This window comes from Penaeus monodon, chromosome 2, assembly GCF_015228065.2.
Source record: "Penaeus monodon isolate SGIC_2016 chromosome 2, NSTDA_Pmon_1, whole genome shotgun sequence".
NCBI classification, from domain to species: Eukaryota; Metazoa; Arthropoda; class Malacostraca; order Decapoda; family Penaeidae; genus Penaeus; species Penaeus monodon.
Window position 1 is genome coordinate 34,304,235 of NC_051387.1, and position 25,886 is coordinate 34,330,120.

At 45.9% G+C, this 25,886-nt stretch overlaps 1 protein-coding gene across 11 annotated transcripts in view; it reads left to right on the top strand.

Moving 5' to 3' along the window:
• LOC119582508 (homeobox protein cut-like) overlaps positions 1-25,886 on the top strand; it is a 188,871-nt gene that overhangs the window by 52,516 nt on the left and 110,469 nt on the right. For all 11 annotated transcript variants that reach the window (XM_037930890.1, XM_037930874.1, XM_037930855.1 and 8 more), the window contains one exon: positions 592-770. In XM_037930890.1, the coding sequence (XP_037786818.1) occupies positions 592-770 (179 nt within the window). The remainder of the gene's footprint in view (positions 1-591; positions 771-25,886) is intronic.

The window sequence follows — 25,886 nt, forward strand, 5'->3', positions numbered from 1 at the left end:
AAAAGCTGTCGGTACTGCTTCAGTAGGGCTGGCAGAGGCCATAACTGTCACAATCACACAGATCAGGTCTTTTGTCTTGGTGACGGAGCGACGCTCGGGTTGAACCTCCCGCTAGGCTATTTGTAACAGGAGGGGGATTAAATGCCATAATTCTTAGAATTCTTAGGCTTCATTGCCACGACGTAAAGAACTAGGCGAATAAAGCAAGGGATGTGTATTGTAAGGTACTTCGTAATGAGGGGTTGGGCTGTTCTCTCGGCGCACGTAGACGCGGAAGTAAACAAATCGAGGAATTTGTGTGCTTATCAAAGGCTGTTCCGATGTTTACCTGCTTATGGGGTAGAATGGGCCGGGGATGTAAAACTTGTGTATTCAGGATATCGGCTTCGACCGCCAGGGGTTGGAATAATGTGGATGAATGATCACGAGATACTTTCCGACATGTGTTGACATTGGCCCTTTCTAATCGCATTCATTCTTTGTGCACGGTTTCCTTAATGTCTTTGGATTTTCCCGCTGTGATCAAAGAAGCGGCAGAGCGACGATTGCATGACTATTCTCCTATTTACGATCCACTCTCTTCTTCCTCAGGTGTCCAAGCTCGTGGAGGATATCTCCCGGCTCCAAGCCGCTCTCTCCGGCGTGAAGGAAGCCACAGCTGCCCAGATGCACGCTATGGAAGAACAGTTGGAGGAGAAGAACAGACTCATTCAGCGCCTGGAACTCAAGCTTCAGGACTCCAGCCTAGATGAAGCCAAGAGAGATCTACAGTGAGTATTCATTTTCGTCTCCCATGCGTAGCCGCACAAATGTTGCAGTTACGCATCTCGTTTTCTATCATGCAGTCGCCAGATCTGGCCTGGCGTGATGTGGTGTCATTGTACACTGAATTCTAAAGTAAGAGTTATTCAGTATTAACGATAACATAATATATCGCCGCATAAATCTAACCATCATAAATCGAGAATAATAGATTATTATATGAATGTCAGTACATGGACGTCGAATCGAGTGACTCTGCACAATAGCTCTGACAATGACAATCATCCTCTTCCCCGCTAACTACGAGCATGAAACACGAGGTCGAACTCTTCTGAATTATCCTCCATATATATCAGTCACAGAGAGCCAATATATCGAGCTTTGTTGAATGATAGACTACCAGAATATAACCAATATATCGACATACTTGAGCCCATCGGACCTTCGTTCTTCCCTCTGATGTTATGTAACCGATGCAATTTTCCTTTGATGGAAGACACTTTATTGCCTCCCCCCTTCCCCTTGTCATTATAAGCGTGTGCAACAATTATTTTCCATTACGCTATTGGTTATAGATCCACCGGAGTTAGCGAAGTCTTAGGGAGTTAGTAGATAGTGGAGTTACTCCAAGCTTTACACATGTATTGGGATACAGATCTCACTCGATGTTTTGGCCGTTGATTATATTTTAAAAACTCTTTTACTTTTAGATTTTTTTATACTTAGAAATTAAGAGACGTGATGATGACTTGACACGAACCTTATAAAAATACAACTAACCCGCTCGTATATCTGACAGCATCGTCGAGAACAAGTTTCAATAAATCAAATGAGATTTCAGCCAGACTTGAATTAGTGGAGACACTCGGCTCGTTTATATATATAGACCAATAAGTTACAACGTCAGAAATAGTCGTGCAATCCTTAGAAAAGTCGCGCTAGGCAGAGTGAGGGAGCCAGAGTGTTATTCTGTCATTAGCCTCGCCCATCAACAGGTACAGCAAAGACCCGAATTTCCTCGTTCTTTCAATGATATTTCAGAGTGTGCGGGCGCTTTTGCCAAGACATCTGGTATTCCTCATTATTTGTTCATCCACATTCAACGTCAGAAAAGCCAGTAGCAATGGAGTCTTGCTTTGTTTAGAGTGATGTACACACCAGTGTCTTTCACAACCCCCGAAATTATTCAGGTGGCGTAACGTGAAGGAAAATACTTAAACAGATATAAAATTCAGCATCAAGTTTGGTAAAGTTATGCGCCAGAGTTGGCTGACAAGAATGCACCAACAGAGATTCGAAAGCGCCAGAACCTAGCAAGAAGAATGCGCCACAGCGGATCTGAATGTGCCACATTTGGCGTTAATTGCGAATAGATGGCAGCACAGCCTCCCCGGCCCCGACCTCAAACGAACGCACGAACTGCCTCGTCTTGGCACCGTCGGCGGTGTAACGACTCGTCAGCTGAGCTCGCTGAACACTGTGCTCCTTCTGTTTACAAGTTGGCATCAAACCCGACGTTTTTCAGGTGATTAATTTTATGGGTGATGAGGTAGGATTGACTCATATTGTGCGCTTTGGAGAATGGCTACGAATTTGGCCTTCCGCTCTTTTTTCTCGTGCCAGTAAGCAATACTAGTCTAAGGGGTACTTCGTTGCCAGTGGGTAGGGCGGAATGCGTCTTTTGCCGAGCCGAAGGGCCAGGCACACCATTAATCGTAGTCGCGTGAAATTCAAGTATAGACAGCCCTGCTCATCCTCTCTAACGAATGCACACAAAGGTGACTCTCCTCCTTTCTCTTCCTCTGTCGCCCTTCCGCGGTTGACAGTGACATGTCCGTGGCACGCGGGGTATAACTGGGGGTATAGCGTGCCATCAGGGAATATAATGTGGCGTCTGGGGTTATACCACGCCTGCTAAATAACCTTCGCTACATGTGGTATCTTTTTGGCTGAATTTTCCGGAAGAGAAATTCTCGGCTTTGTCGTCTTGTTACAAGAAAGACTGCGTCGGCTGGACGTGATTTTCCACGTCTTTTCAAAAATTAGTTGTTGAATCAGATCATTATACAAAAGCTCACACTGCTGGAGCCAGTCGCTGGCACGCACACGCCAAAAAGTCTGATATAAAACTTTTTTTAATGGCTCTGGTATGTAAAATGTTCTCATCAACAAGTATTTATCTGATAATGTGTCTACATATCCTTATCAAAAGCGTCGGTGAATCATAGATCTGCCAGACGAGTTGCCAGGCGACAAAGAGCCGTTGGAATAAATAGTCTTACAGGTGAAGTGTGCAGGAAACAAGAACTTTCCCGGATAAATCGACTCGACGGCAGACTACTTGAGTTCTGGCGGACCGAGACCGGGAGCCGCGCCGGGTTTTGCTCTGGCAGATTCGATCCGGATGTTTTGCGTTTTTATGACGACCTTTATGAGAACGATTATTTATTTTTAGTGATATTGATTATGGCGTAGATGATTGCCAACATCCATGTCCTTTTTTTTCTTGGTTTCGTTGCTGTATCAATCATCTTTATGTTCTTTATATGTAGTTCTTGGTCATTCGTGCATAATGGGTTGTGCTAACTTCAGTCTTCACTTTTGTTAACTCTCCCTCTCTTTAAGGCAACTCATTACTTCGTTACGATTATGGCTTATCTCTTATTTTTTTCCTCTTCTCATCTTTCTCAATTCTTTCTTCTTTTTTCTCGGAACTTAAGGCTCATCTTTTACTCTTTCATCCCCCTCGTCTCGACTTTTTGTTCCCTCCTCTTGCTCCTTTTCTTTCTCGCATTCCTTCCCGGCCCCCTATGAAGCCCCTCCCCCATCCTCACATTCCCTCCCCCTTCCCCTCCCCGTCGCAGAGTATGTCCCCGCTGCCTTTTTCTACCCTTCCCTCTACCCCTCCCCTCCTCCCCTCCCTTCCCCCTCCTCCCCTCCCTTCCCTCTCCCTCTCCTTGGCTCGAGTGGGAGAGGCCTGAGGTGGGCGGGGGGGACACCAATTTGTCAGAATATTGGCACTCAAGACAGCATTAGAACAGGGGAAGGACCTTTGGCACTGCTGAATATTCAAAGACCTCAAAGATGTTTTGTGAATATTCGAGCATGTTTGGAATGGTCTTGGCGAACATCTCAAGGAAACTATATGTCTATTAACTGCCATTATCCCATTCACCACTTCACCTACTTGCTTCCATTCGTCTTGGCTCTTCATCTTATTTGTTACGAGTTGAAAGTCTCGAAAATGAAGCTAAATCTCTGAACACCTAAGTCCCAGCGAGATATATATCCCAATAATAGCAGCAGGTTCCTCTACACTTCGACTACTGTCTGCCACGGCGCAAAAGTCTTACGAGTCAAAGAAAAATGCAAAAATATACCCTTTGTCAAGGCTTTATTGCAAACAGACCCTTGCGTCGGTGGCCAGGGTGATCAAAGCAATGGTTGAGACGTCTGGTATAAAATAGTGTATTCCGGTACGCTAGTTATCAAACAGGGAGGGATGGTGAAGCCATCAATGCTCATTTATGTGGATTGGAATATATCACTCCTCAATATAAAACTCGAATGCCAGTTAGAAAAAAAAACGCGCGCTTTTCTTCCAACAACTAAATAAGCAGGACCGATGCACCTTCTTCGGAGGGATATTTTAGACTTTTGGGTCGAAATCCCAGAGAGCCACAGCTATATTCAGATCTCATCGTCCACATCTGGCACGTGACGGAACTTATCAGATGTGAAGGATGATGTATGGGTGTCGCGTAAGAAAGAGAGTTTGACTGTACGGGGATATATAGGCGATCAATATAAGAAGTATAGGGGCGCCGCACCTCTTCTATGGACCACCGCACACACCTGCTATAACTCAGCCTGCGCGTCAAACTCCTGTCTCGTTAGACCTCATTCTTAGCGGCAGGTGCCTTCTTTCAACCCCGCTAAAGTAAACACATGGCCCTGTCTCAACCTTGCGGAGTCGTCTGTCGCACGTGAGAAGTCTCATCATCGAAAAATAGGACATTTCTCTATGGCTACTCTGGTGATGGGAATGTTCCGTTAAACTTCATAATAAAATCGTCCCTTAGAAAAGAAAGAAAATAAAAGAAAAAGGAATCTCTATGGTACACATTCCTTTCATAGATCATCTGTAATGATCAAGAACGAAATTCTGATTCTCAGGTTACCACAGTGCTCGCTCCGTAACAGATGATATTTATGAGTCCCTACACTTATATGGCATTAGAAACCTGACAGTAGAAAATGTTGCATTGTTTTCCGGAGCATATGTTTAGAATGTAATAGTATTTGCAATTAAGTGTTCCGTTTGCACAGCCTCCCTGTGCCACGCTGCTCGAACGGCGCCCGAGTAATGAGCTCTTTCTTTAGCTCGATACAAAGACCTCACAATCTGAACCTGGTTCAAAGAGGATGCAAATAAACCCGGGCTCCATATAGAAAAATAAATGTCTTGGTTCAATACGAAAGCACTTAATCATGAACACTTGAGCAGCTCGTGTTCACTGTAGCATTAAAAGAACACACGAGACCTGCCGTTCATCTTTGTTCACTTCCCCCCACGAACAAACACGGGTATTATCTGTTCAGTTTGAATATCTACACATAACCATCATGATGATGCCGTCTTAATACCATTTTGATCGATTGCAATTGCTTTTCGGCGGTGAATCGATTGCAGCAGCTGCTATCATTGCCCTGGTAAAATAATTCACAGCTGTTGATCTGTATCTCATTAATCACTTTCACTACCTTTCATATATTTAGCATTCAGATGAGTCTCTTCCTTGATAAGCAATTTATCAAGCCATCATCAGTTTGTCTCTTCTGTCTCTCATATCCGTCTAGCTGCCTAGCGTTATGAAAAATATTTATATATATATTTATACATATAAACGCGATACGCAAGAGTTACATTGATACCTGCCACGCTGACATCTTAATGAGGTGGGCGCCTGCTTGTACAGCGCTGTACAGTTGGTAGTAAAAAGTGTAGCAAATGAATGTTGTTGACATAAAAATAGTGTGCCCTCTCTCTCTATTATATATATCTATCTATCTATCTCTGTCTACACACACACACACACACACACACACACACACACACACACACACACACACACACACACACACACACACACACACACACACACACACACACACACACACACACACACACACACACACATACACACACACACACACACACACATGTGTGTATGTGAGAGAGAGAGAGAGAGAGAGAGAGAGAGAGAGAGAGAGAGAGAGAGAGAGAGAGAGAGAGAGAGAGAGAGAGAGAGAGAGAGAGAGAGAGGAGAGAGAGCATATTGTGCAAGCCATGTGCCTCTACTTGCGTGCAAAATCAAAATGAAAAATAACCACCGCAGTAATATCGTTTCCTTTATAGTAAAATCCCAGACAAACCAGGACAGACCAGCCTCCCCCCAAAGGACAAAAAAACTACAACCATACTAAATATAAACAAAGGGAACCATCCTAACATAGCGAGAGAGTTTATCAACCCTTCCCGCTGTCCTCCGTCCCACAACAGCTCTTTGTCTCCCCACTTCCATCCCTTCCTCCCGATCGGTCAAAGCGACCCCGATAACTGCCGATACGCCCCGATAAACATCCGATAATCCTTTCCCGCGGCTAGAACTCTTGTCGACGGAAACAAGAGCGAGTTATTTAACGAGTTGTTGGGCGAAGTTGATCCACCGCTACGAAATCAAAAGAACCGTTCAGGCCGATAATGCTCCAGCTTTCCCTGGTGCTGATAACTTCTCCGTTTTCTATCAGTTTTTGGCGGGTTCTGGAAGTTTGGAGATATAGTTTAAGACGCGCTTCCTTTTCTCTCTCTCCGCTTTCATGGATGTTATCAATTATTGTCAGGGTTGTGGGAAGCAGTGATTTCTTACCACATGTCGAAATAATTTTGGAGAAAGCCTTTCAAGAATTTTCAAAATTTTGGGTGCGTTCGCTCACGAGGCTGTGGTGCGGTCTCCGTTTTCTGTTCAGTCATGTTTTTCGAGCCGACTTCATTGTTTGACGTGGATATCCTATCACAATATAAATCGCACTTCTAAAGTTGAAGATATGGATGAGTTCATTGAATAATTTTGTAATAGTTGTTTATCCGATTATCCATCTTATATTTTCTGTCTGCTTGCCTTTAATACCCCCCCCCCCATCGTTTCACATCCATTCCCCATCTTTCTCAGTTAATTTGCCTTCCTTCTTATCAATTATTATCTCGCAGCCAATCTTTCGCTTTCTCATCCTGCTAACTCTTAACTTCAGTCTACCTTCATACACCCTAACTTCCCTTGCTCTGCTCTCCCTCGCCTCCCCCCCCCCCCCGCCTCTCACAAACTCCATGTCTGTTTCTCGTTCCCCGCGTCCTTTCACTGCGCTCGTCCCTGCTATTCTTCTCTCTCTCTCTTTCTCTCTCTCTCTCTTTCTCTCCTCTCCTCTCCTCCTCTCTCCTCCTCCTCTCTCCTCTCCTCTCTCTCTCTCCCTCTCTCCTCTCTCCCTCTCCCTCTCTCTCTCTCCCCTCTCCTCCTCTCCTCTCTCCCTCCCTCTCTCCTCTCTCTCCCTCCCTCCGTCCTTCCCTCCTCCCTCCCTCCCTCTCTCTCTCTCTCTCCCTCCCTCTCTCCTTCCCTCTCTCTCTCTCTCCCTCCCTCCCTCCCTCCCTCCCTCCCTCCCTCCCTCCCTCCCTCCGTCTCCCCTCAGCGCGTCCCCTCTTCCCGTTCCCCTCCCGGCGTCTCCTCTCAGACCCAGTAGGGCGCTAAGGACAATCTCTCAGTTAGAATTGGTCTCAATAGATGGGGCTTATCAACCATTCTACTCGACCTGGCAGCCGACTTGCCGTGTTAACCAATCAATTTGTAGTTTTTCCGCCCCGTGTAAAAGGCGGACAGGGAGTGGGGGGTGGGGTGGGGGGCACTGGAGAGGGGGTTTTGAAGGAAGCCAGAAACTTTTTGGGGACGACTTTTTTATGCCTTTTATTTCCCTCCGTTCTTTTGGGTTTGTTTGTTTGTTTGTTGTGTTTTTTTGGAGGGAAGAAGGATGGGAGGAATGTGTAAAAAAATAAGCTATGGTCACTTTTTTATTCCCATAGCATCGGTTATATTGCGATTAGTGTATTTCCAAATAGTTTTCTAAGATAAAGGGTGCACTCATATTGCACATTTCAAACACGCACGGCATGTGTGTGTGTGTGTGTGTGTGTGTGTGTGTGTGTGTGTGTGTGTGTGTGTGTGTGTGTGTGTGTGTGTGTGTGTGTGTGTGTGTGTGTGTGTGAGAAATATGTATTTGCATATATTTATGGGTATATATACATATTTTTGATTAATATAAACCCTACCGTCCGTCCTTTGCGTGAATGGGGATAGTTGATATATCGCCGAAACTTTCGAGTATCGACATCGGACTTTTTCCCGCGTGTGTTGGTTTAAATGGCAGACCCCGACATCTCCAATATCCAGCGTCGATCTCGGCCGAAAGAACGATCATAACCCCACAAATTCCTCATCAGGAATTATCTGGAGGATTCAGCAGACGCGAGGAAATTAATCTCCGTCAGAGCAAGTATATAAAAATAAGGGTCCGGCCGTAATATGGAAAAAGCCTACCCCTTTGTGTGCCTTTTTATTCACTTGTCGGCGACCAATATGCCGTAACTTTAGTGACTGGCGATGGCCTCGGGTTGTAATATAAATTTTAGCGGGATATTTTTCGGTCGAGCTGATAATTCCTATCCTCTAGATATTAGCAATTAAGCCCGCGATGTAATATGTGTTTTAATTGCTGCTCATAATTTGGGATGTTATTTTCATTATAGATTTGGGCTTTCTTTTGAAAATTATATTAGCTTGCACATATATTACGGAAATTATATTGGGCCAGAATAGACTGTTTGATGTTCCAGCGAAATTTTAGCCCAACATACAAAAGAGTGGAACGGAGTGGCCTGAAGACGCTAAGCGAAGTATAGGTGGAAAAAGTAACGCATTAAACCCAAACAAGTACAAGTCTTAACAGGATCAGATCCCCCAACCATCGTTAACATCGTTTTTCCGTTTTCTTATCTTTTTTTCTTTTTGCCAGCCGAGGGAGTCTTCACTTTTTTAAAGAACGGAAAAAGAATTGTTAATTGGAAATCAATGGAGGATGAAACGCCCCAGATCGCTTTTAAAGCAGCTCACACTCTCCCGTAAAAGGATCAGGTCCTTTATAGAAATGAGAAGTTTCCCGGCCTTTTTTTCCTATCCCTCGTCTTCTTTTTCCTCAATAGAGATTTTTCTCTTCCCTGTTACTTTTCCGTCGAGGAATGTGTTTTTTCCTTGTTCTTTTATCGTTGCAACTGACATATTGGGATTGATTATTTTCACTCTCGGGAACAAATCGCCCCCAGCCTTTCTGTCAACGTGCCTGCTTTACGAATTCAAGAATGTATTTGCTAGGGGTGCTTATCGAACAATATGAATGGAGATTTTTTTCTCAACGTCGACACAACAGCATCATAACTCAGCAAGAATCAAGAGACATCCCGGACTCGCAGACACTGAAGGCAGACAGTCGTGTTTTGGAGAGAAGCGAGACACAGAGACTGGATCTGATACACGCCTGCCTGTCCATGCGTAAAGGGCGTTTTGTTGGAATCGGAGAGCCTTTGTAGGACACATCGGTTCGGGTCTATTAGCCTGCAGTAGAAGTTCTGGGAAATAACAATACGCATGATTCAAAAGGATATTGGGTCAATCTGTTTGACTTGTAGCCGGGGGATGCTGAGAGTCAGTAATGCGTGGTGGCTCTAGGAGGTTTTGAATGATGCTCACTTATTCGTTGACATTTATGATTTTGGGACGAACTTTATATATCTATAATGTATGCATTACAATAGCGAGAGGAAGCAGAAAATCTGTACTGCCTTTTTTCTATTGCTGGTTCTCTCCTTTCTCATTATTAACACTGGTTCGCACTTTACATTTCTCTCTCGCGCATCTTGCCATGTTTGTTTTCCTTCCACTCTTTCCTATTCCTGCCTCCTTTTGCCTCCGTTTTCCATTTCTCCGTTTCATGTTACCCAGAAGCCCCCGCGGACATGGCTCCTGGACCATCAGTTGCCTTGTGTTTTTAAGAGCTAAGATAAACAGGGAATTTGTTTGACCCGTCACTTCCTTTTGTTCTAATTGACACTATTTACCTTCATTCGTGGCCATTAGACACCCAGGAACTACGGTCTTTGAGAATAATTACACCGAAGAAATAAGATTACGTGAGAAAGAACCGGACTGTCAGCCTTATTGCTCAGGTAATTACAGCATTGTGTTCATCCCTGTGGCAATAAAAGAGTCCTCGAAACTGAGCTCAATATAGGGAAGGAGTCTTCATGAGGGGAAACTAGTGAAAAAGGAATCCGTTGAAGGCGTTGACTGCCTCGTGTTTAGAGATGAACACTGAAGACGGCCGCGAAAACTGCATTGTTCGGCTGAAACTGGCCGTATCGTGTTTGTTGTCAAACTCGATTAGGAACCTGATTTTTACTTCCAATTTTTCTCGATTCACTTGGGTGAGTTTAGTGTCACTGTGAAACCTTCAAAGTGGCTGAAGAGTTTAAGATGTACAATCCTACTGAGTCTGGTTTTTATCGTGTACCTTTATGAAAGTATGCAAGCCATTTCGCATTCCCACTCGAAGGCCCCTATTTCGTCATGTTATCCCCATGCGACAGATGCGCTAAGCAATAAACTATAAGAAAAAGAAACAAAAAACTTGAATGGTCACCCAAGCTCCCAGACTTTAATAGGTTGCGATGCCCATCTACGTATCGGTTTCAATCCTCCAAATCTCTTCCCCATCAGCTGTCTTGTGGGATCCGAGCCGATGGTCCCGCCAAGCGTGTATTCGGAGTCGATGGTCCATGAGCGGAAAATCACTTTGTGTTTCTTACTTATACTTCTTGGTGATGTATTTTTCTCTCTCTTTCTTTCTTTATTGCTAGCTTTTTATTTCATTTCTTTGTTTTTCATCGTGTTCGACTCTCTTTTTTTGTTCATTCCATTTGGTTTACACCCGTCGCCCCTTGGATGTGAAACGAAATCGTTATCATTTTCCTATTTCCACCCGAGAACTCTCCTTTTTTATATTTGGGACGGAATTACTTACAGTTCTTTATCTCAAGCACCTTCGACTTTCGCGATGGTATCTTTTGTTTACTTGTCTTTGTGTTTCCTGTACATCTAGTTCATAGGTGACTTAAGATCCAAGACAGTTACGATCTTTGGGCGTTGAATGTTTTCCGTTTTCTGGCCATTGTCTTATTGTTAAGGATCTTGCATTATGATGGGTGATAACGGGGTTGTGTGTGTGTGATGTGTGTGTGTGCGGTCCGAGGTTGGGAGTTTATGCCCCCCCCTCCTCTCCCCACCCCCACCCTCTCTCTCTCTCTCTCTCTCTCTCTCTCTCTCTCTCTCTCTCTCTCTCTCTCTCTCTCTCTCTCTCTCTCTCTCTCTCTCTCTCCTCTCTCTCTCTCTTCTCTCTCTCTCTCTCTCTCTCTCTCTCTCTCCTCTCTCTCTTCTCTCTCTCTCTCTCTCCCTCTCTCTCTCTCTCTCTCTCTCTCTCTCTCTCCTCTCTCTCTCTATTAATATATATATATATATATATATATTTATTTATATATATATATATATATATATATCAATCTCTCTGTCTCTCTTTGTGTATTTCTCTCTCTCTCTCTCTCTCTCTCTCTCTCTCTCTCTCTCTCTCTCTACACCACACCCCCACCACACACACACACACCACACCACCACACACACACACACACACACACACACACACACACACACACACACACACACACACACACACACACACACACACACACACACACACACACACACACACACACACACACACACACACACACACACACACACACACACACACACACACACACACACACCCGTCCCCACCACGCCTCCCCCTCCTCCGTGTCTAGTCCCTGGCCCATTCTTACAGCGCCCGAGAATCACCATTGTATATAAAGATGCGGCCCAAAAAATCGTCGTGTGGTTTGGTGCCAGAGCGCGGCAGCTGTCGCAAGTTTCTAAGAAAAGTCTGCGATTTTCTTGTGATTTCATTTCTGGGCGGGGATGTCAGATGCAAAACAATGCCCAATTAAAGATATGTACGCCTTTTATGTCCGCATTGTTGGAGGGCCTCGGCAGCCGTATGGATGTCACAAGATAAAACGTTCTATTAAAATAAATCGCCATGATCTATGATTCTCATCACGGTACGATCGTATAGTCAGATAAGATGCGAGGACGAATGGGCTAGATGTTTCCCTAACAGGTGGAACGGTGGAGGAAAAGTGGAAGGACGTGTGGAAACTCAGACGAGAAGAAATCTTCGAGGAAAGAGACGGAGAGGAAAGTGAGGGAGCGTGAAAGAAAAAAAAGGGGGGAAGCGATAGAGGCGATAACGTTGGTCGTTGTCTGATACGGAAAATAATTTGCATACCCTCGCAGATTACAGTATAATGTATAGTGATACGAAATGCATTTAACTCGCAGCGGAAATGAATAATTAGAATCACATGAATACACACAGATTAAATCACCAGTACATACAAGTGAATCTATTGCGAGGAGAGGGAATAACACACACGCCCTCACATCAGAAATAAACCGTCCTCAGCCTGCCTTCACTCCCGAATAGATCATTCAACGCTCTCAATTAAAACAAGAGATTCGCAGAGCTAACACCAGCCCCCAAACTCCCTCAGAATTATTGCCCCTTTCACAATGTTCGCCCTGGAATTCATTTCATCACAACGCCGTGTCTACGTCGGCTCCCCGGGCAAAGCAAATAAATCCATCTACCAGTCAAGTTACACAGAAGGCACTGTATGCCGGGAGACCTGGAGCCCGGCCGGCATCACCGGCTCCGCTCTCCCCTTGTCCTTTTCTAGGGATTTTTGCGTCTGTCGGCGTGTCGGCGATGGCACTCTTTTTTCTTCTTTTTCTTCTTTATTCGAAGAAAGTGGTTGTTTCAGGCATGACTCTCTTTGCGCAGATTCTTTCTGAAGTGTATCCCAGGTAGTAAAATATCTCAAGCGAGATTCACGCGGCGACGGAATGCCACAGGGCCTCCTCGGGCACACGGAAAGCTCGAGTAAACATGGGCAAGCGTGACTGCGTTTGTTTTATCTGTTTTTGTTGTCCACGCGGAAGATATTATCACCTCCTTTACTTCCACATAGCCTAGCCTGCGTGCTCGCATCCATGTCATGACCTGTAAGTCCTTCTCGTTTGCATTTCTTCTGTTTCCAGTGGATGTCCGTCCGATTCCTTTCAAAAGACGAAGGAGACATTTTTTACTCGGTCGTCCTCTTAGCGCCACTGGTTTGCGGTTTGTTTTAGATTGGATCTATTTCTGTGACTTTATGTCTGGTTTTAGAGGTTGTGAACCGAGTGGTTTACATAAGCTTATCTGGGTTGTAAACTGGTCGAGGACCTCATAGGTGCGAAACCATTTATGCCGTGTCATTTAAGTCCGCGGATCAGAGTTAATCAGCTTGAATACGACATTAAGAGTCGCCTCAGCCTTGATCAATATTCCGAACAAGCGAGTAACAAGGACATCACAATAAGATGGCCGTAAAGACAATAAAACAATTACAAAGTTTGACTCAGCATCTAGATAATAAGGGAAGAATTCTGGTTCGAACCGCAGTCTACCCCTCGTCCTCTCTATCACCGATCAGATCTAGGCAGTAAGTGTATTTACGGCTGAGTTGTGTTTATTTATCGGTCTCGCGAGTTGACTTTCATTGGGGCTGAGTTTACCTGTTGTGGAGCTTGCAACTATGAACCTTGTGCCCTCGCTTAATTAGGTCTATTTATCCCGCCGTCAGTTATGAAAAAAAGAGAGATTACGATGTGTTTATGTATTTTCCGAGGCAGAATGACCCTTAAAACCCCCCGGCGTAAGGTTCACGTGCTCCCAGTGCGGTAGTTGTGCGAGCAAGCCCTATAATACGAATACTTAAGGTTCGTAATTACAAATCGCTAGACATGTATTAAAGGCAACGGATGGCATTTATTGACGATGTTAGCCGGAACAGCCCATGGCTAATGCGTCTCACAAGCAAGTCTTTTAGATACGTTTATGACCACTTAATGCTCCGCGATTATAGGATGATTGACAGCTCATTTGGCCAGATATGCTGCATGGAGATCTGTTGCAATTCGTCGAGCATTGTTTTTCCGTGCGGTTACTTTGTTGCTCTCGTGATACCAGATGGATATATATTTATTCCTTTGTGAGGAAGCAAGGACTGTTTGGCAGTCAATCAGAATATTTGCCGGGGGTACAATGAGAGGGAATGGAGAGGGAGGCTACTTTTAGAGCCGAAGAGTTGCCTTTCCTTTTCGTATTGTTGTATTCTATTTTTATTCGTATTCTTATTCGTCCTCTTCTTTTATGTGTGTAGCCGACACGTCTTCATTACAACTTTCTAACAATATTCTTCACCTTTTTTTACGTTATACTTTCTAGGTGACTTTTTGTTTATGCGAGCCGTCGCGCTCTCTTCTTATCACTTTGGCCATGTTTTTCTCTTCTCCCTCTCTCCTCCTTTGTCTCTTTTTTCATATCGGTTGTACCAGAACAACGATTCGCTTATTATTGTTTTTATATTTTTTACTTCGTTCCCGGTTTTTCTTATGATTATGGAAAAGTGTTTTCCAATTCCAAACAGTCTTCCATCCTCTTACTCTTTAGTTGTACAACAGTAGTACACCGACCCTCTCTCTCTTAGACTTCCCCTCTCCCACCCCCCTTTCCCACCCTCGCTCCCTTCTCCTATCTCCCCTCTTCCCACTCTCGCTCCCCTCTCCTTCCCCTCCTCTCCCCATCCCCCGTCTCCCCGCCCTCGCTCCCTTCCCTCCTGCAGTAGCACTATCATGTCCCGCCCGCCTCGCCAGGGCTCTCTCCTCTCACACCATCTCCCGGCTTTCGCATAATTACCTCTTAACGTCCGTGTGAATGAAGATGTTTCCCTAAGTTATTTCCCTTCCGAAGTGGTTGTTGCCTAAGTCGAACACCCTCACGTAACGCCCCCCCCTCTCCCCAGCTCCCCATCTCCTCTCCCCCTATCTCCCCATCTCCCCTCCCCTCCCCCTCCCGTTCACTATGCGCCGATCGCCCTCTCGAGAGCACGAATATTAGGCGATCGCACGACGGCTTCGCGGCAGCTGTTTATCTGACGGCCATCGTGGATTGTGCTCATTCTCTGTGACTCTCCTTCCCGTTACGATACTCTGTTTCTCACAAATGCCTTGCAACACACAAGCGCGGGCGCACGCACTCAAATTCCGCGTGTTTAATTAATAATCTCTGCTCTCTGTTCTTTCCCTTGCCAGTTTTTCCCCCATTCGCCCTTCTGGTATTTGGGCATTTTATGTCTTCCCCGACTCTTTCGTTTCGCTATTCTCTCTCTCTCTTTCTTTCTCTCTCTCTCTCTCTCTCTCTCTCTCTCTCTCTCTCTCTCTCTCTCTCTCTCTCTCTCTCTCTCTCTCTCTCTCTCTCTCTCTCGGCTAGCCAAGTTTGCCAGACGGTCTGTTCCATTTTCTCGCAGGCGCCGTTCGTTCGACTTCTCATCACCATTCTCTTGATTTAGCAGTTTCTCGAACCTATGCCGTCGTTTATAATTACCCCTCTGCGTTTCCTCTTTCCCCTTTTTATTCTTTTCTTCCCCTTGTTCTTTCCGCTAAATGAATTCTGATCTTACTCTTTCTGCTGTTTTAGCTGTGCCTCCTTGGCATTTTTTCTTCTTCCCTCAGGCTCATTCTTTTTCTCTTCGTATATTCTCTTCCTTCTCCCACATTTCGTAAACTTTACTGTCTCTCTCTCCTTCCTTCCTCTCTTCCCCTTCCTTCCTCTTCGCTTCCCTCCCTAAGCCTCCTTCCCCACTTCGCTTTCTCTCCCCCTCCTCCCACCGCCGCCCTCCCCTCCTCCCTCCCCCTCCTGGCGCCCCCCCGGACCCCATCAGCGCCCCTACCTAACACCATCGCCTGGAAGTAACATAATGACCCCCAAAACAGCATCGTGAATTAAGACTCCAACTAACAAACGAGAATATCGCCCCATTTGCTTAATCAATACCATTGACTACTAATAATATGTTATACTAATTAGCAGTTACAGCAATGTATTAAGACGTTAACCGGCGTCTCATCGAAGGAACGATTTTAGTCTCTATGGCGGGGGGAAGGAAGGGCTAAACTCGCCCGGATTTGGGATCGTGATGTAGAACAGTCTGCAACCCAGGGAGGAAATTTGCAAAGCAAGATCATCTTTTACTCAAACTATCAAGTCAATTTTGGTAGTTCGAACTGACCTGAATACTACGAGTTCCAACTTATTGTCATGTTAATTCGCCTTTTTGTTATGGCACATAGGAAGAGCCAAGTTGTGTAGGATAATAAAAAACGGCTAATAATTACCCGAGGATTTAGAGATGAGGATGTTTTGTGTCCTTTCCGGGATACATCCATCACGACGTCGAGGCTGAAAGAGAGAATAATTATAGTTGACCAAAATTATTACCGTAATTTATACTGTGAAGAGTCTAAGACTTCAGCTGAAATGAGGCACTCGGAGGAGGAGGAGGAGGAGGTGGAGGTGGAGGGAGGAGGAGGAGGAGGAGGAGGAGGAGGAGGAGGAGGTGGAGGTGGGGGTGGGGGTGGAGGAGGAGGAGGAGGAGGAGGAGGTGGAGGTGGAGGTGGAGGTGGAGGAGGTGGAGGTGGAGGTGGAGGAGAGGAGGAGGAGGAGAAGAAGAAGAAGAAGAAGAAGAAGAAGAAAGAAGAAGAAGAAGAAGAAGAAGAAGAAGAAGATAGAAGAAAAAAGAAGAAAGAGAGAGAGAAGAAATAGAAAAGAGAAGTAGAGGTGGAAGTGGAGAAGGAAGCGGACGAGGACCAGAGGAGGGAGGGTAGAGGTGGAAGTGGAGAAGGAAGCGGACGAGGAGCAGAGGAGGAAAAAGCAAGAGAAGGCGATTGGGAGTCTCATTATGCAGACAACGAGAATGTAGTAGAAAGGAAGATTAGACGGAGAAATGATCAGCGAAGGAGAAGGGCACGAAAAAAGGTAGGTGCGATGACGATTAACGAAGAAAGAATGAATGTAAAAAGAAGAAGCAGAAAAAATCAGAATGAAAGGAACGAGATAAACTAAGTAGCGGTCAACAGAACCGAAACCGATAGATCAGAAGGAAGCAAAATAACAAAGACAATTGTGAAATGCATAAAAAGAAAAAAAATACTGCATGATTACTTGGTAATGCCATCGACCAAAGATCCTCCGCGGGGGAAAGATAAAAAAAAAAAAATAAGGAGGAGAGAGAAAGACAAAAGACAAAAAGAAAGAGAGAGAGAGAGAAAAAAAAAGACGCAAGATTGACATCGCGAAAATTTTGCGAGACTTGTACTCCTTTGGGCGTTACAGAAGATAATGGCAAGTCCAATTATAACGGGAATATCTACGCCAAAATGGGGCTCGGGGAAAGCATTGACTCGCTTTCAACTTTACCCTTTGGCGTCAAATATGCTCCCTTAACGAATCACCAAATGGGGCTCGGAATGTCTAGGCTCTCGGCCCTAATACCACCTCATCCCTTTCTTCCACCGGAAATAGAAAATCAACAAAAACACGTGAAAAAGAAAAGATTAAGCAAAAAAAACAGACATAAAATCAGCTGATCTTGACGGACAATAGCGCCAGGGTGTTAGATTAACCGCAGAGGGAAAAAAAGAGAGCCGTAAAAACACCTCGCACGTCACGGATGTTACGGCACAATTTCGCCATCATTATTAGCAATAATCACCATCAATACATCCATTTATGTAAAAAATAGTCGCTTAAAAAAAAAAAAAAACACGCTTGCACGTTTTTTATCTTCTCTTAACTCTGCATATTCAAGATCATTATCGCAACACCATCGCAGAGCTTCACATAACCGACGACATCAGTAAGCATGAGGTCAACGACATAGACGCACAGACCCAGCATGTACATAACCAAATATCCGCCACATAACTAACGCGCTCGAGATGAAACCACATAACCGACACCGTCATGAGATCAACACCACAACAGAACAACGAGCACCACGCAGCATACTCGAAGTGCGGCAACATCACCGCCCTGCGCTAGTTAGCTTATTAGCGTTTTTGCAAGGCGTTGCGAGGAAGATCAAAGCGAAGACGCGATCCGACCGGGGCTGCCCGTGGATGGAAACAAATCAATGAGTGCAGAGGCAAGTTATGGCAGTCGAAGAAGGTCTTGCGAGATGTTGCACGCAGATTGGTGGATTGAATACGACATATGGCGAGGGCTTGGTGGACCCTTGTTGGCTGGGTTGACTTTTTCCACCCTTCTGTCTTCTCTCCCATTTACTCTGCATAAATCGCTGATACTGCAGTGTGTGTTTAAGCTACGATGATTTGTAGGATTTTCTTTCTGCGATCGCTGCAAGTTATAATTTGCCCAAGCATTTCTCTTTTCTAAAAATCTCTCGGAACGTCGCATGCATTGTAGACCCCCTCCCCCTACGCAACATCGCGCCCCCATCCGTCTCATCTGAACCCCTTCTGCCTCCAGCATTCTACTGTCTCGCACACGCGTCCCCACACCCCCTCCCCTCCCGCCGTACGGCGTAGCTTCGGCCCCTCCTCAACTCGGTCATATCCCTGGCAGACGTCCTCAGTATGGGTCCTAGGATCCCTATTTTCTTACGTCACCAAGGGGCGTGGTGGCTCTTTGTGGCCTCCGCCCTGGGTCTCGTTCCTCCCGTCAGAGGGTCTTGATGAAGTCTTTGTACGAACGAAAAGCCTTCATGAGGTCTTTGTGGAGGCGGGCACGGCGGGCCGCATTGTTCGTCCCCCTCCCCGTCCTGGCGTGTGCACGGGGACGCCGCCGTGTCACCCGCCGGAGTTCAGGTATCATGAGACATTAGGGCTTCGGACGGAGGCTGTAATTAAGGGGTCTCCCAGCCTATGTGTCGTGCACTACTGTATTATAACAACATAAACGGTTAGATTAGCCTCAAGGATAATGTTAAGGTCCACTGTCTTCCTTAAACGATGTACTTGAAGATAATGCATATCACATTAAGCGTTTTTCCCATAACAAATATGGTGTAATAACAAATTACTAGAACCTCTCCTGATGTAGAGGCATAAGGGAGACGTACAGCAGCCATATGTAATCCCCTTCGTCAGAATATGTAATTCTAAATCTGTATTGTTAATTCTGATTTATTTACTCTGATGGTAGCTTCTGTGAAAATCGCGGGGGTCACTGACACGCCGTCTTTCCCCGTATGCTGAAGGTTTATGATCACAAATTTCTTATGATAATTGCGAACCCATGTTCAAGCGGCTAAATTGCATATGATACAAAAAGAAAATAAAAACAGTCGAACATTTATCTTCAGCAGCACGGAGTAAGTGCACCTCGCTTTCCTTGTGTCGCGGAACGGATCACCGTCCTTAAGCCTTGTCACGGACGTCTGTTAATCTCCGTCACCAGCTCTGCCTCGACCCTCTCACAGGCGACGCGGCTCCTGCACGTCCGCAAAAAAAGGAAGAAAAAAAGTCGGCCGTTCCCTTAACGCGGGCTAGCAATCATTATCTCACACATGTGTTTTTGATATTAGCCAAAATGGGGCTGAGACGATGTCAGAAAGGCGATTATCGCGGAGGTGGAATGTTTGTGTGCGGGTCGTGGATAGAGCGGGGGAGGGAAATGGAGGCAGGAGATTGCGAATGAGTAGTACACTATTTGCCGTGGCCGTCGACTTTGTTTTCTGCCTTGATTGTCTTGCTTAGATAATTCCCCAACAGAAATAACGGCCATGTATTTCGTCAAGCGCGGAATATTATGCACAAAACAAATGTCTCGAATTCTGATCTTCTCTTTTTCTCATCTCCATTTCTGTAAGTCACTGAAGACCTCAAGGAGCTCACACTACTTTCGCAACGTCTGACCCCTCTCTCTTCGCCTCCCCTTCACCCCTTCCCTCCTTCTCCCCTTTCCCCCTTCTCCCCTTTCCCCCTTCTACACCCGGATATCATCTTGCTGTAAAACCTGCGAGTGTGAAGGATTGAAGCTGCGACACACGCGCTGCCATCCCTAGCGAGAGTTCCGTAGTGAGTGACACCCTCCGCATACACTCGCGCTTGCCAGCCCGGCCTCTCTCTGCCATCTTTCATTTTCAGTGGATAGGCGTTCCATTCGTCGGAAATGGACTTTCGTAGACCCTCTATCTGAACGCCAACATTCTGCTTAGATAATCGTCTCATCAGCTCTTACTAAGGGACACTAGAGGTACACACATAATTTTAGCCATACATTGAAGATTCAGTAGAGAAATACGGGCCAGCCAGCGCTCTGTGGCCGCCGGCGATGCTAGAGGGGGAGGGTAAGTCCGTGTTTTTCTCATTAGTAGCAAACCAGTCGCCTCTTACCGCCCGCCCGCCCGCCGCTAGTGCCCTTACCCCGCCCCCCTTATCCTATGACACGCATCCTACATATCCTGCCCGAAGCATTAATCTCTCGCCGTGATAACATTACTGACTATGACACCCATTTCTTTCTTGTCGTGCGTCTGTTCGTTTTTCCCTTGCTGGTTCTCGGTTTGATTTCGACGTCGGTTTCAGCTTTGTTTGCGCTTGTAAATCATACTCCGTCTCGAAATCAGCAGTACATACACGGAGACCTCCTCTCGGCGCCAAAAGCACGGTCTCCCACCAACAATGGCATAAAAAAAAAACAGCCGTTTGATCAACCGACAGAAGATGCTCAGTTAATTTGGCCGTATGTGAGACTCCGGCGGCACCAGCATGACATCTGCCTGACGATCGCTCGCAGGCCCGAGGGTCATGCATCATCCCACCGGAAGTGTCCACCTTACAAGGCGTCAGGATATTATGATGCACGATGCTCATCTTACAGATGCATGTACACATTCATATACATGTGTAAATATACACTCACATGTGTGCGTTTTTACAAAACTTACTAGTATATACACGTGAATCATCTGCAAATATTTAAATGAAACAGGAGAGTTTTATTATCATGAATCAGCCAAAAGCGAACACAAGCCTGGATATAAGGGGACGTACTCACATACACGTCCACATACAGACGCATACATTCCCATTCGCTCACACAAACACGCTCTCTTTCTCGCACACACACCCCACATGCATATACACACATACACACACATACAAAGAGCAGCCCGCGGGATAATCATCGTTGGTGGTCCGTCAACGCCTACGCTCCCCCCTCCATCGCCCCCCCCCGCCCCCTCCAGTGATCACCCTCTCCCCAACTGCTCTTCTGCAACAAATCATCTGCGAGGCGTCGTGTTGCAAAGCCTCGGGTAGTCCGTCTTGCAGCGATGACGCCCAAGATGCCGGGAAGGTCTTGGAGGCGGGGTCGCGAGGCTGTTCGGAGGGACTTTGAGCTGAACTTTGAAGGTTAGTTCTGGAATTAGAGGGCGCAAGTCGGCAGTTTTAATGGAAGGCAATGCATTCGTGGTCATGCATAGTTGATTAGGAGAAAAGATAAATGCCGGGATTAAAGAGAAGGGAAAGCCGGATATTGTCATGATTGAGCTGTGGTGCCATCGGGTCCGCATGGCGCGAAGGGGCTGCCTTTTCCCGCTCTTTTTCACGGATTCGAACTGTTGACGGAGGGAAACTCAAGCCTGTAAGAAGGGCTCGCTGGATCAGGCCGTGTTGACATAAGGATCTTATCTGCGTTGGGCTTTATGTCACTTAGCAAATTAAAATGTTAGGTTCGTCAATCCCACTTTTAAAAATAGACACGTCGGGCCTTTGACATCAGTGCACGACGGCGCTGTTGAGATGGTTCAGGCTGGAGAAAATTATGACGATGAGGATTACAAAAAGAGTGTAAAAACGATAGAGAGAGCAAAAAGGGAAGAAAGACAGAGAGAGAGGGAGAGGGAGAGAGAGTAGAGGAGAAGGGACTGACGACCAACAGCACCGAGCGTGACTTACATGGCTGCAATGGCGAGGCGGGTGCGGTGTTTGAAGAACAAAGTGCAAAGCCGCCAACAGCCCTCCTCCCTCCTCCCTCCTCCCTTCCTCCCTCCGTCCCTCCTGAACCTCCCACTGCCCTCCCGGTTTCCCTCCCTTCCCCTTCCCTCCCTCTCCCTGCACGTCTCGAGCACAAACATTCCCTCCTTTCCTCCTCTCCCCTCCCCTCTCTGTCCTTCCCTCCCATGTTCGTTCACATGTTACCAGCCACTGCGTTAAGCAACCCTCGTTTTGCTTGCTTGTTGCACGGGTCATTAGGCACATCTCAGATTCTGATGAAGGAGAAGTGCAAGACAGAACTAAGAGGAAGGAAGAAGACCCGAGAAGAAGAGGGGGAATGATGCATGAAAAGAAGAGGGGGGGGGTGAGGAGCACAGAATGTTTTCAGGGCTAAAGGGATGCGACGATAGAAGAGATTAACGTGTTGAAATAGAGCATAAATAATAACAAACAGAAAGAGAAATGAGGAGCAGCATGAAAAGTGCTTGCATGCATGTTTGTTGGCGCTTATGTATGTGTGTGTGTGGGTGTAGATGTGTGTGTGTGTGTGTGTGTGTGTGTGTGTGTGTGTGTGTGTGTGTGTGTGTGTGTGTGTGTGTGTGTGAGAGAGAGAGAGAGAGAGAGAGAGAGAGAGAGAGAGAGAGAGAGAGAGAGAGAGAGAGAGAGAGAGAGAGAGAGAGAGAGAGAGACTGTTTGTTTGTGTCCGTGTGCCCAAGTACCACTAAGTTGCTTAATATGACACAGCACAAATCCTCAAAAAAGTCAAAGCAAAACAAACCAAAAGCAACAATAACAACAACAACAGCAAAAAAGTGGAAACATTGATTAAAAAAAATAGAAAAATACATTCCTTATGATTTGTATATATATATATATATATATATATATATATATATATATATATATATATATATATATATATATATATATATATATATATATATAACTATGATGCGAAATGAACGTTTTCAATCTTTTGAAAGTTTGAATAGTGGAAAGTGCATCGTCGCTGCTGTTGATACTAACAGTGACCATAATAAAGATGATGTGATTATGATTCATGGTGACGTTAAGTACACCAACAATGGCAATGCTGATTACACCGATGATGATGATAACTGTAAAAATAATGATGATGATGATGATGATATACTGTAAGAGTGAAAATGGGAATGATAATATAACAGTAATGATAATTATAAAGATCCTTTTGACAATTACTAGTGATAAAAATGATAATACTAATAATACCGACAAAAACCAATGGCCAACGATAATCCTGATTTCGTCAATACTAACAAATAGTTTGTATTATTGATTTGTTAGCATTATCATGATGATGATATTAGTGTTGATAGTAATAAAAACGTAGTGTTGATGATATCCTATGGTAACATGGTTATAATAACAATAATGATGATGAGGATATAAAAAAGGTAACGAAATAACAATGAGGATCGTCATAATGATTAAACAAATGAGGACGATTATCATAATTACCAAGGCAAGGACAACAACAGTAATTCTGGATTAAGAATACCATAAACGACAATTAATCATAACGTCCCAGACATCGTTATTAGAAGATATGACAGTGAGGATTTAATTAACCACCGCGGATTCCTCAGTGCCGAAGCGTAAGTAGCTGAATTCCTGAGCCGCTCAGCCGCCTCCCTTCCTTTTAAGCTCTTATGCAAGTCGTCTATGCGAAATTTGAGCGCCTACAAAGGCCATATCAAAATGTCATCCCAGCAGCCCGGCAATTGCAAGGCATCGCGGCCGTGCAACCGAACACCGTGCCCAGAATGACAATAATTAAGGGGTCCCATTAATAGTGCTCAAGCCACTACCACCACTGATGCCCCCCCCCCCAAGCCCCACTCCCTGCCCTCTTCTACCCCACCCCCCACATCCTGCCCTCTTCCCCCATCAGCCTCTATCGTCCTCCACTCCCCCTCTACTGCCCCCTCCCCATCGTCCTCCACTCCCCCTCTACTGCCCCCTCCCCATCGTCCTCTATCTCCCGCCTACCCTTCCCCCCTTCTCCCCTCCCCCACCCCTCCCCCCAATTCAAATTCACCACCGGCACCATTTTAGCGAGAACAATTGTAATCGTGTATTTGCTTTCTATTATTATTTGAAATTCGAAAGTCTATACAATATACAATCGTGGAATGAAGCATAGGAAAGAAAATACAACATGATATTCATTCCTAAAATACTCGAAGAAAAAAATTAAAAAAGAAAAAAAAAGAAAAAAAAGAAAATCCAATTAAAGGGTTGAATATTGATGAACTGTAATTGAAAACAAGCATCGCCGGCCTGCCTGCTGTAGCAAATGGTAAACAACAATAATCACAGTAGATGCCGCGCATTGACCTTTGGGTAAGAGTGGTTTCGGGGGCCCTCCATGACTCACGCCCTTGGGAGGGAGGGGTTGGGGGCGCGGGTGGCCGCCCGTTGGTATGTGTCTCCGAGAACCGCCAGGATTACGAGTTCGGGCCGAGAGGACTATGGTGGGCGGGGCGGGGGTCACGTGGGCGGTGAACAGGGTGTGTGCGGTAGAGTTTGTTCAAGGTGATGGCACAGCCAGCGAGGTTTAGAAGAGGGGGGGGGTGCGGCGTGCAGCAAGGGGGGCGGGGGCGGGGATGGAGGAGGAGGCGAGACTGAAGGAATTGGGTAGTAGCGTGGGTGGCGTGGCTGCTAGGGCGTTGAAGGAGTGGAGGAGATGCGTTGGATTCGATCATGTCTGGAGCTGAGGAGGTGAGGAGGACAGAGAGGAATTTAAAGATCGGGACGAGGTATTTGGGCGTGTGGACGTAGCTTGTGGTGGCGGAGACAGAAGGGCTTTTGGGAGGTCAACGCGGCGTCGGTGGGGGTAGGGTGGGAGTGGGGGCGGGAGGGGGGAGGCTCTATGAACGTAACGATCACGTGACGCCTCGGGAGGATTTTTGGGATTCCTGGTGTGACGACGCCCGCGGCCGCTGGTTGGACGGGCGTGTTTGTTTGGACTTGAACTGAAGAGCCGTTTTTCAGTCTCGGCGATCTGATAAAGGTGCGAGGATAATGCGCGGCTAGGGATGCGAGGCGCTGGGTGGCGAGCATAGCAACCTTCTCGATTAGCAACACTGTTGAATTGCAAATGCAATCGCTTACTGATCAGTAACAGATAAGATGAAATTATTTTTAGAAATATCTTTGTGCTCTCTCTTTCTCCCATCCGCGTTACTTCCTCTTCGACCAAAATCAAAGCCACTAACTCCAGCTTAAGTAGTACATGTATCATACGAACACCGTAAATACCATAGTTAGTGTGGCGTAACCACAGTTGACAACCGCAAATCACAGCAGCCATTATCACTGCCAATCAGAATGCGTCCTGAGCCTATGACCACATCCGCCCATCAGTAGATCAAACCATTCGCCCAATCAGCCTCCAATCGTGAGTAGCCAGTACCACTCTCGGATTCCGAAATCGGCCGCCTGATCGCGTGGATGGAAAGCTGATGATAGGGCCAGACGGAGGGTATTGCAGGAGGTTATTAGGTGTTGCGCTGCAGTTGATTACGGGTTACCTGTCGTCTTATCCGAGGGTTCGCTTCCTCTTCGACGTGTTGTGTTTATATTGTGGAGGCAATGGGTCGTGATTGCGGGGTGGGCGGTGTCAAAGCGAGGCGGATCGGAGGCCAGGGAGTCTGCGGGCGGGACCAGCGCCCCTCCTCGCAACGGTGGGCGTGTGTCTGAAAAACCGTCTTGAGTAATGCGGATTAAGACGCGAGCACACATATCTTTATCTGTTGATTTATTTAGCTATCTATGCTACACACACACACACACACACACACACACAACACACACACACACACACACACACACACACACACACACACACACACACACACATATGTACGTCTCTGTCTATCTGTCTATCTATCTGTCTATATATCTATCGATCTATCTACTTATAAA